Genomic DNA, 12,611 nt, shown 5'->3' on the forward strand with positions numbered 1-12,611 from the left:
GTATAATAACATGTTGGCTTTATTGATGGTACATTTGCACTTGTTAAGGCTTTTTTTTTTCTTTAATATAAATAGATTTCTTAGGAGAAACGGTACATAATGATGTTCGTCTTATTTTTTAAATGAGGGTGGGCTTTTCCTTTTAACAGTAAATACAGTAATTTCTTTAATTGGTATTCTAAATGTATAATTAGTGTTTGGTATTATTCTAAAGAATGTTGAAAAAGAACAGGGAGGACATGTCTTTATCAGCCTTACACAGACCTATCATCTTCACCTTCTCTTGCTTTGCAACGGTGCCCCATCTGCACAGAGGCTTTGGAGCAGTTGGCAAGAAAAAGCACTGTCCATGGTTCTGAATTTCATTGGTTCTAGACACATACAGTACATGACAACCACTGGTTACAACTGTGGTTGAGAGTTTTGGATGTCTAAGTCTATTCCTATCACTTTCTGGTTCATCTTGTTTTGCTTTTTGGAACAAGCATTTCAGAGAAAAGGATTTATTTGGAATTTTCTTGGAGGGACTGAGTATTTTTTGCCCAACTGCCTTCAACTGTGTTTAGAGGCTGGATGTCTGTTGCAATATGCTACATCCCGGAAACAGCATTTCAGGAATTCTGAGCCAAAGTGGGTTAATCTAAATCAATTAGAGTGCTGGAAAATTCTCTACAGAGTCTTGGGAGAAGATCAAAATGTTTCTGAATCGCTAGCAGAACTAGAGTCTGGAGCAGGAAACAAAACAAGTATTTCTTTGTGCATATAGCTGGCACATACTCAGATAATGCAGTGATCAAATTAGGACATCTGAAACATCTGTTTTTGTTTTGGCACCCTTAACAAGCCATTTTTAAAGTTTGCACTATCTTCATACTGTGCTATACAGCCTCAGGGTTTTCTCAAGGCGAGCATTTAAAGGTGTAGATACTACTAAAAAATAGGAAAATACATTATGATGAGAAAATCAAAATATGATCGAATGGGCAATCCATAAATGCATGCAGTATACAGTATGTAGGGCTAAGAGGTTGGTATACTTCTTTAACATGAGGTATTAAGCAGTGATACATTCAACCCTCATTTACATTAAACTCTACAAAAAGCATTTTAAAGGAGTCAGGAGTAGGGATGTATGCAATTAGTCAACTGAAAGGTTAAACTATGTAACCCTCACAAGCAGGCACTAGTCAGTTAACAAGTTATTCATATCTTTATAAATGTAAGCACACAGTGTTGAAGTGCTCTAAGCTGTTGCACAGTGTGACTGACCTGAGCCTGTCTCTTTAAGAGAATGACCTGATGAGTAAGCTGTGTATGTGATTATTGTTGTTCTGAAGAAGGTGCTTGTAGTGTCAAGTGTGTGTTGTGTGGATAAATACACTCCTTGCAGGGCCATGTATCCAGGCTGCTAGTTATCAGCAGTAACCAAGCCAGGCAGCTATAAAATACTAGAGTTACCACAGAGCTGAAGGAAGTTTGTTTTTGTTCTTTCTTCTTCTTTGTTCTACAAGTTTTTAGTATTCTAAATGGTATGAGTTCTTTTTTTTTTTATTTGCTATGTTACGTTTGGAGGGAGAGTGTGCTTTCTTAATTACCCACAACATAAAAGGCCACATGTTTCAGGGCGCTGGTTTTACTCAGTTGGTAGAGCCCACTCTCTCCCCACATTTGTTGTCGTTATCTTGAGCTGTACTGTCTGATAGGGGCAAAAGCCCCACCAAATAAACTACACTCAAAGAAATAATTTGTTGGATGAATGTAATAAAATCATGGAAAGAATTTCCACCTAATTAAAATGCTTTCATTAAGCGAGACGCAATTTTGTTGAAGCAACTAATTGTAAATAGGTTGTATGTTACCAATACTTATTTGAAATGTTTGGGTCCAACTTAATTTGTAAAGGTTGTTTCAACATATTTACTAAGGTAGGATCTGACCTCATTGTCTTGGGTCACAATAACTTGTATAATATGATTATGGATAGCTTATTTTTATTTTTTTTGTAAGTTTTGTTTTTGGGCTTTTTCGCCTTTATTGATAGGACAGCTGAAGAGAGACAGGAAACATGGGAAGTAGAGAGTGGGGGAAGACATGCAGTAAATGGTCGAGTCAAACCGGCGACCTCTGCGGCGAGGACTAGCCTCGATACATGGGGCCCTTAGACCGCTAGACCACCAGCTCCCCAATTGCAGTTAGTCACAGGCGATCTCTCCCAACTCCTCATAATGGCTCTTCTTTGCCAGAAGCACGCTACCTTGGCTGATGAATAGGGACTGTCACACGTTACTGCCACCTTCTGCTCTGGAGAGGTATTGCAGATGAAATTCCTACCTCCCAACCCATTGGGTTGTGTTGATATAAAGCAATCTTGTAGTTTTAAGGTTTTAAGTTTTAAGTCATGTTAAAACTACATGAATTCAAAATGTTTAACCACTAAACATGTATTAATATAATAGAAGCTACATGTTATACTCATGTTGATAAAACAGACACCCATGTTGCTTTTTTTGAGTTTACCCGTCAATGTCGCTATCAAGGAAAGTGATGAACAGTTCAACAATCAATCGGAAAGGCTTCAAAGATTGATGTTTTATGTTTAGTTTCAACTGCTTTATTTTCTTATCATTAGACTAACTAGCCTGAATTGATATTTCTGTTTAATTAACTAGGACAGCTTTTTCCAAATTTAGGAATACCTCAGCCCACTTTTAAACATTTTCTGGAACCCACTCCTATTTGGTGGGTTGGATGTCACCCTTTTTCAAATGTCTGATAAAAATAAACACAACATAATAAGTAATATGGGCTACATTAAGTTAACACTTAAAATTATATTTACCCTTCATCTTATCTAAGTGTTTGATCACTAGCTCATGGGGCTTACCTTCAGTTACCTTTGCAACACACACACACACATACAGACACACACACACACACACAGACACCTTTTCTCTGTCAAGGCACACAGCAGCTTGACACCCTCTTTATGTTTCTCTGCTCTGTATGTGTCAACCCTGTTGGCTTCATCAGCTGTATATTTCATAAAGTTGTCCCAAAAGCTCAACTAACATTTTGAATTATTTCCACCAGCGCTTCTGTTCTCACAGCAGCAGGTAAGCAGCGTGAGGAGGAGCATTGATGTTAATGAATGTGTATCAAAACGATCAAAACCAACATGGTGTCGAATGACATCAACCCAAACAGATGCTCTTAAAAGCCTTTGACACTGCGACATCACAGGGTCTATATTAACCAGGAGACGTCGCATCTCAACCCATATATTTACAGGAGGGGACTGATGAGCGGTTGTCTGTCTCTCCGTTTCTCTCCATGTGTGTGTTTCTCTGACGAGTGTGTGGAGACCCTGCTCTAAATGCTCGGGGCACATACATACATGAAGAGCTAAATGCTAAAAGAGTTCAGTAAATATCTATAGCTGGCTGTAGCCAGTGTGCTGAAACATGTCATTCCTTGTTTACCCATCATGCCTTGTGCATGACAGCTTGCCAATCCTGTTTAGTCTGCTGTTTGTATTTTAAACATGTAAATGATACTTACAGTTCATATTGTTAATGTATTCAGAGGATGCTATTTTATGCAGTAATCTGTCATTTTATGTTAATCTGGAGTGCTGAGTCTACATAAGGAGACCACTACATTTCATTATTAAGGGTGTACTGGCACTGATGTGATGCCCATGCTGTCCAATTCACTGACACGTGATGAAGAGTGTTCTAGTACCATCACCTTAATAATGATGCTGCCACTGTGCTTTTGCTTGTTCACACAGTCTAAGTAGGCAGTCAGTGGACATTGTAGAATGCTAAATGGTATGGGAGGGTCATACATTAGACTCTCCTGGGACCTCTCGCAGCCCATCTGCACTGGACTAATAAATGAGTCCCAATGCAACATCCCTGGTCAGGAGTCGGGAAAAGATCTTCATGTTTTAAAATGATCTCAACATCAATGTCTAAAAGTCAATTTTGTGCTGTCAAAGTCCAAAACCTAATACGATATAATACAGAAGACATATTTTATAAAGCACCCAGGTCAGACTCTGTTGAACACTGACTCACCCAACAATAGAAGGCTGTTCATTATTAAAATACTTTTAATTAAACCCTGAGGGAGTTGAAGAAAAAGCACAATACTGCTGCACATAGATACAGAGCTAAACTGTTTGTGGTACAATCCTCCAAAAAACAAGCTTTACTCAGAGTGATTATTACATTTTGTGCTCATATTCTGTTCACATGTAAGCCATCACTTTCAGACATGATATCAAGAAGCTAAGTACAAACCTTGACACCTGACCAAGTTCTCAATAAAAAGCCATTGTTGGGTGTAGCGGAGTTAATTAAAGCAAGGGCGCCACTCTACATCTGTCGCATCACTTGGCACTTCCTTTAATTATATATTTTGGTCAATCTGTTCTTCCTGATGTGAGAGGGGATGCCATACATGAGACAACATCTGCTGAGGTATGTCGCATGAGTTTCAACATCTGTCTATGTTTTTACACAATCTGTCAATCACTTGAGTCATGCCTCATACGCATTTATGTTATATTGAATTTATGCAAACACTGTCAACGTCTGAGAGCTTACATCTGTGCTGCAGTTACAATTAACACTCTTTCACTCAGCTGCAAAATCTACACACAAGCCCAGAGATTGGCACTACACACGACTACCCAGACACACCCCGTGGCTTGCAGTCATTTTGGTCCCTTATGTTGTCCATCAAGGAGACAGTGGTGACTGTTCTCAAATGTGACTCCACCCACAAAGGCTTGTGATCACCTAAGCTGTCAGCTAGCATCTGCTGAAACTACCAACCAGCCAACTGTGATAGTGGCCCTGATGAGATCTCCACAGAAAATGTGTCACCTACACATGTTCAGAAGTCAGTGGCATATTTCCCGTTTCTATTTTTGCTAATTTTTTTTTTATATGTGGCAAACTCTATCTGCAAAGCCTGGGAGAGTGTCAGACTGTTTTGTATGTATGACACAAGATCTGATATATAGAAGCATTTTTAAAGCCAGTGTCAGCTCATCCTGGATTAAATAAATTGCGTACATCAATGTCAGATGTGTCCAGTAAAAAAAATATGGTTGTTTTCATATATCTCAGTAGTAACATCAATGATGCGTTGTTAAAGCTTGTCATTTTTTGTTTGATTCACACATGCATCAGGTATCGCTCAGTAAAATCAACGGTAGCAAGAAACAACAGCCATGTTAAGGTGCCAATCACATGCACTGCTTTGTTAGTGAAGGAGTGCCCCTGTAGTAGGCTGTATTTGGATGCGCTATCTCTTTGAAGTATGTGACACTGCTTTCATTTCACCAATATGAGCTTTGATATATTTTTTCCTCATGTCTAGCGGTACATTAGATGTAATTCTATACACCGTGTACCAACTCTTAATAAGAATGGGATTACAATGTATGGATTTTTGACGATACATAATGTAACACTTTGTAAGGATAATAGTAATGTGCCTGATCCCCTCTGAACACACACACACACACACACACACACACACACACACACACACACACGCATAAATACACATCCGCACTTGTCTCGTCCAAGACACACTCGCAGATGACACAGAAACCTAGAGACACACAAGCTTTCTATCCCCAGACTCTACAATTTTTCCATCCGTAATCCCCTCTGAGTCTATTAATATTTCTGTTTCCATGGCGATTCAAGCCTTGCCAAATGTTGTACAGATAAGAGGAGATAAGAGCATAAGGAGCAGAGAGATAAGAGCAAGTGACCTGCAGAGATCAGTGCACCAGAGGTCAGGCAGAGGAGCAGTAGTGAGTCACTGAGAAACGGACCTTTCCCGCTCGACTCCACCGCCAACCCGACAAAGAATAAACAAATATGAAGTGCCGTCAAAGTTTTCTGGAAGTGCAACACCTGAACACAGACTTGGGGTTAAACAGTTTTTGAACAACTTGCTTTGTTATATCCAATTTCACCCTCCAGAGAAGTTACACGGGAGCAAAACAAATAATAAGACAGTGGTTATTATTGGATAAAGTTAATTGATATAATAATTAGTGTTATTCCCAAGCCATGTTGAAGTCCACCATGTGGTCAGAAGTTTTACCAGAAGAACATTTTGTTTGATTTTAAACAAGTTATAAGAATCAAAGTGGTCTGCATGTCAAAAATCTGCATGTTATCTGTGAAGTACACAGTTGTTTACATTTCAAATCTGGATGAGGGCACAATGATCGCAAAATTTGGAGGTAACATTTTGAACAAAAGTTAGACTTATAAGTAGATCATAGTAGATAAAGCTACCAAAAACAGACCTACATAAAAGTTGTTCACACTATATGGTGTTTTAAGGCTATTGCATGGAATAAGAGTTCACCCATGATACCACATTTATATCATCTATCCGGATTACCCTCAAACAATCAAACTCATCAACCCCACATCTCCAACTGACCCTCTAGACAGAAAGAAAGTTTTAAAAGGCATGACTTTACCTGTTTGTTGTTGTACTTGGGGTGGCTGGTCTTGTAGCTGTAATCTGAGTACTGGTCTGAGCCGGTAGAGTTGTCATCTCCCCCTGTTCCTACAAAGGTGTTGGCAGCAGGGAGGTCCTGAACAGCCTGATGCTTCTGAGAGGCTGAGGGAGACTGAGCCTGCAGCTGGATTGATGGTAGGGGGGAGTTGGAGCGGTAGTGCCTGCCTATATCAGGACTTCCTGGGGAGTATGTTAAGGGCAGGTGTATCCTGGGGCTATCGTTGACTCCATCGAGATTGAACTTCAGGCTCTTTTGGAGACTGACCTCCTCCTCTTCTCCAAGTGGTTTTGGGGACTTTTGGGGTTTTCCTTTCCTCCCTCGTTTGCCTTTGGCATTCTTTGGTGCCTGTTTGGGGGCATATAAGTCCTTTGTTTCCTTCTTGCCAGCTTGGTATCCGCTCTTTGTTTCTCTATGGATGCGATGTCGAATAAACACCACCACCAAGATCAACATGACAACGCCTGCTACTCCAGCAAGGCTTCCAAACAAAATGTTACTACGCTGTGCTGCAAATCCATTGTCAGGATCACCAGCAATGTCCCTGTCCAGTGGCGTGTAAAGACTGTGTCCAACTAGAGCCTCCACTAAGCTGACATTTGAAATGGTTTCATTGACATAGATATGGACCAGGGCAGTGGCGTGACGTGCAGGCTTCCCCCTGTCACTAACTCTCACTACTAGGCGATGTAGTCCACCATGTTTTCGGGTCATCTCTTTTGCCAGAGTGATCTCCCCACTGGATGGAGAGATACGGAATAATTGATAAGGGTTCCCACCAGCAATACTGAAGACCAGTTCTGCATTAGGCCCACTATCCAGGTCTTCAGCTTCCACTATCTCAACATGGCTATCAGGAGAAGCCAGAGGCGACAAGCGCTTGTAGGAGGAATTGGAGGGCTTGGTGACCACAGGGTCATTGTCATTTTCATCCAGTACATTGATGGTTACGCCAACATATGATGACCTCGGTGGCTCTCCCGCATCCACTGCTTTCAGACGGAATGTGTAGCTGCTTTCTTTCTCCCTATCAAATGAGATGCTTGAAAGAATGGTGCCTGTGCCATTTTGAACGACAAACTTGCCGCCGTCAGGCTCTACAGAGAGTTGAACACGAGCGTTCTCACCTTTGTCAACATCAAGAACAGTCACCATGCCAACTGGACTGAGGGGAGGCATGTTCTCCAACACTGAAAAGCTGTAGCCACTGAGCATGAACTTAGGGTCATTGTCATTGCGATCGAGGACATTTATTACCACAGTTGCTGTTCCTTTATGAACTGGTGACCCTTTATCGGCTGCCGTGACACGGAACTCATAGCGTTCTTTATGCTCGCGGTCAAGAGGGCTTCTGGCTCTTACTTCCCCTGTATTTGGGTCAATCTCAAACAGACCTTTGATTGATGAGTCTGCCACAATATTATAGAGGAGTTCTGCATTGGTGCCACTGTCAGCATCTGAAGCTATAACATCTAAGACCTTTTCCCCTGGTTGGTTTTCTTCAGCAAAATCTACCTCAAACAAAGTTGGGGAGAATACTGGGGAGTTATCGTTAACATCAGTCACCTGCACCTTTAGAGAGTTTGTACTTGAGAGTGCTGGATTTCCAGAATCCACAGCCACGATCTCCACCCGGTATTCCCTAACCCTTTCGTAGTCAAGAGGAGTAGTGGTCTGCAGAAAATACTTCCTCTTGTTATCGCTGGAGGAATCGCTGGCAGGTCGGAGCTGGAAGGGCACATCACCTGCGACCACGCATGTTACCACAGCATTCTCGCCCTCATCCCTGTCGGACACCTGCACCAAAGCAACAGCTGTTCCAACTGGCATGTCCTCTGAGATGTTAGCTACTCCTTCACTGTGTGTCACGAGGCCAATCCCACGAATCTCCACGGCTGGAGCATTGTCGTTTTGGTCGGTCACCTCAATGGTCACAAACGTCTTGGAGCTCTTAGGTTGAGGACCCTTATCCCTTGCCACCACATAGAAGGACAAGCTGTTGATTTCCTCTCTGTCAAGTGATCCTTTGACATATATTACGCCAGTGGAGCGATCAATTCGTAAGAGTCTTGGTACTGGGTCGACTGCTTGGTGAAGGGTGTACTCAATTTCTCCATTCGGGCCCATGTCGGAGTCATTTGCTTTGACCTACAATAAAAAGAAATCTGTGGTTAAAGGCGTCAATTATGTGCAACAATTTGAGTTACAACTAAAAAAGACCTGTATAGGCTAGATTTTCTCTTGTAACCATTGGTCATTCAATGAATAGACGAATCAACGGATGTCTGAACACTTCAAAGCACAGCAAAGGGAACAGCTTTTTTATTTTTGCCCTTCCTCTCTGCTTTTGATGCTTGTATCAATGGCCTTATTATTTCTCTTTTTACCCTCTCTTTCAGTCCAGAAAAATAGGCCAGAGAAGAGGCCCACATGAAAACATATGGTAAAATGTGTCTTTTACAACAGTCAGTGCAATTTCCCAGCAGCATGTGGAGGAAATGCCACACAAAGTATCTCACTCCTACACCTCTTCAGTGTGTTTATCTGACTATTAGTGCTAGTACAACAACACAACAAAAGCAATAAGCAGCTTAATTATCTGCACAAGCATGCCAATGCTCAGTTACTTCTACTTTTTCTTAAAAATAGGGAAGGAGGGATGAGAAGACTTGAATAAAACTCATTCAAAAAAAAAAATGGGCATCTTAAGTATAGATGCAATGACAAGAACTGAATGCGGCCTTGGTTTCCAGAAAGCTATTTTCTTGAGGTAACATTCTGAACATTCACAGTTGTAAGAGTCTGTAAATATTTTACAGCTCAACACCAGACTAAAAATATGTATCTTATGTTTGGACCTGCACACTAAGATTGCATCTGAGGAAAGAAAACAACATTCACATGATGCCCTGAGAATTTTTGCATTAACAACTTGATAAACCAGCTGGGTATTGCATTATATCTGAGTTATGAAAACTGCACAAACATGATGCACAGAGTAATTTTGCTAAAAAGAATCTTGATAAATGGAGTGAGTATTGCAGTGTTTACTCTTAAGTGAGTAAAATGTTCAAAACAGTAAATCTGTCTGTAAAAACACTGCTGATTGCCACTTATCTATTCACTTCATGTGGCATTTAAAAATAAGCCTTAAAAGGAAGTATACTGCCATAAAATCTTACCTGCAACACGGAGTGCCCCGCTGGACTGTTTTCAGACACTTCTGCCTCATATGTAGACTTTTCAAACTTGGGAGCGTTGTCATTGGCATCAGTGACGACCACCCTCAGTAAAGCACTGCTGTAGCGCTGAGGGTTTCCTCCATCCACTGCCTTGATGGTGAGATCATATGAATCCTTCAACTCACGATCTAAGTTGCCCAGGACGATGAGCTGCGGGAGCTTCCCCCCCCTGTCGTCAGCCACCTGTAAGCCAAAAAGGGTTGCAGCATCTGGTCCCGCAGTCAGGGCGTAATCTGCCACACCGTTCCTGTCTGAGTCCCTGTCTGTAGCAAGAGGTATGGAGAACAATGCCCCCATGATCGTGTTTTCAGGGACAGAGATGGTGAGCACTGAAGAGGGGAACTGTGGCGTGTTGTCATTGATGTCCTGCACTTCAATTCGTCCTTCAATGAGTCGTGGGCTCTGGTTTTGAATCAGGTCTGTCACTGATACTTCAAATTCCAGGTAGCACGGCTTACCCTTGGCCAGGGTTCGACAGTCCCTCAGGGTCTCTCTGTCTATGGGGATTTCTGTGGTGAAGATGTCTCCTGTCTTTCCATCCACCCGAAGGTAAGGGGCACCCACCTCAAGCTTGTACAGATGACCCGAATCTGGGAGGCCCTGGTCTGCTGCCAGGCTACCAATGAGGGTGTTTGGAGGCTGCTCCTCCTGGACCCGATACAGGATGCTGCCCACAGCAGAGCCACAGTGCAGCACCAGGACCCAAAACAGCACTACTCGTAAACTCTGTTCCATTGGGTCATCAGAGGGTCTGCCTGCAAAATGACAAAAGATATTTGTGTCAAAACGTTGTGTTCCTTTGGAACTCATGTGAATAGATGTAGCTATAAAATGCCCAGCAGCTGCACCAAAATAGTCACAAATTATGTAACTCTTGCTATAATAGGAAATCACAGAACTAACATCAAATATTCCTTCAAAACATGGTGATACACTTTGTAAAAAGAGGGAAAAAAATGTTGGTTTGTACTTTTATAACTCTATGTCTTTAAAATTAATTGTTTTTGCCAATGTAGCGAAACCTACAGCAGGCCTAAAAGCTAAATAATAATTGGACAACAAAACAAAAAAGGGAAAATGCTTCTTTTTTTTTTAAGTGTAACTAAATCCAAACATGGCTCACTTTTCTGTCCTACAGCTTTGATAGCTTTAATGAATGTCTCAGCTTTACAAATTCTATGTAGAAATTAATATAGGAACAAGAAATTATTTCCTCCAAGCTTACATAGGATTTTCTTTTTACTGCATAATCAAATAAAAATGTAATACAGACTCAGATTCAGCACAGCCTAAGAGACTCATTATTTTAGCATTACACTCTGGGACACTGAGAATCAACGTAGCCTAAAAGTGACCTGAGGTATCAGATACATCTTTAAAAGATGTCTTTACCAACCTGCAAAGTGTAATCGATTTACAAAGTCATTACCAAAGAGGCCCCTTGTGACAAAAGCCTTCCAAAGAGAGGACCTATGAGGTTACGGGGCTTTTTTTCCTCTCATGCAGATTATGCAACTTTCCAATTATCATCCATGCAGCTTGCAACAATGCACAATGCAATATTTCCACCCACGCTTCATTGCTACTGGCTAGCTCAAACACTGTAATCATTATGTTTGATTTTGAACCTTTCAACTCTGTAATTATGAACCATTATTTTAGTGTCTTCTTTGATCTGCATTCCCTCTAGCAAAAAGAATTCTGAGTTTTTTTCCACGCTATGATGATTTTATACTATAATTATTTCCTCTGAGTGTGTCTGTGTTGAATTCTGTTGGTAATTGAAATTGGAGCAGACATTGAGGTTAAGTATCAAGGTCCAGCGCTCTGGAAAACTTGGTGATTTTGCAACATTTTACCACTTTTGTGTGTGTGTCTACAAACTAATCATCCAGTGCTAATTTCAATGAGTGCTTTCAATGACTGTTGTGTACTGAGCCTATTATGCTAAGTAGGTGTATAAGTGATGAACCAATCCAATATACTGATAGCTTTTGGCCCTGAAACTAACTTTTTTTTTTCAAATAGATAAGGTATCAGCCAAATGAGGAAAAATGAGTCACGTCTTTACAAAATTGGAACCTGAGTCGTGATGCATTACAGAAGCCTCTAAAGAACATTACTGCACTACATATGTAGTGGAAGCAACGTGTATCCCTACAGGTAGGATTTCTGAAAATAGAAAGGAGAGGTACATAATCTAGTATAAAGCAGTACCCTGAGATTTGAGAATGGGGTGAAAAGTAGGATCAGTTTGTTTATTTGTGAGAAAGACTGAAATATACACAAGTATAATCAAATACTGTTACTCTAAACTCCATCAGTCGATTCTGAGTCTCCTCACATAAAACAATGTTCCAGAGAGGAGCAAAGAAAATGTGTATTACGCTAGACAGCAAAACACAAATATACAGAAATCCAATGAGAAATCCATTTCCTTTTGAATACATTAAAATTGGAAGTGCAGGTTATTGATGCACTAATTGCTCAGTTATCGATGTGTCCCTTTTTACATTTGCAGGGGGAGCCTTTAGTCAATGTGGCGTGAACAGTGAGTGTGCTCTCTGTGTGTTCATGTGCACAGGAAAAAAAGGCTGGCAGGAGTAAAACATAATCAGCGGCTGCTCTCTGAAACACATTTTATATATCTCCAGTTGAACACTGTTATTTGTGATGTAATTACAAAGTAAAGGTCGCTCTAAATCAAACAGTGCATTTATCAATTGCCCAGCTTCTATTACAACATGCTTGTAAAAATATTGGTAAATTAAAACATTTACATGTATCATCCCTCAAACTGATTTTTTAAA

General features: G+C 40.8%; 1 protein-coding gene across 2 annotated transcripts in view; it reads right to left on the reverse strand.

Moving 5' to 3' along the window:
- Positions 1-12,611, reverse strand: part of LOC117812252 (protocadherin-1-like) — a 451,145-nt gene that overhangs the window by 94,736 nt on the left and 343,798 nt on the right. For both annotated transcript variants that reach the window (XM_034682909.1, XM_034682910.1), the window contains 2 exons: positions 9,742-10,556; positions 6,521-8,707 (listed from right to left, as the gene is read on the reverse strand). In XM_034682909.1, the coding sequence (XP_034538800.1) occupies positions 6,521-8,707; positions 9,742-10,556 (3,002 nt within the window). The remainder of the gene's footprint in view (positions 1-6,520; positions 8,708-9,741; positions 10,557-12,611) is intronic.

This window comes from Notolabrus celidotus, chromosome 5 (genome assembly GCF_009762535.1).
Source record: "Notolabrus celidotus isolate fNotCel1 chromosome 5, fNotCel1.pri, whole genome shotgun sequence".
In the NCBI taxonomy this organism is placed as follows: Eukaryota; Metazoa; Chordata; class Actinopteri; order Labriformes; family Labridae; genus Notolabrus; species Notolabrus celidotus.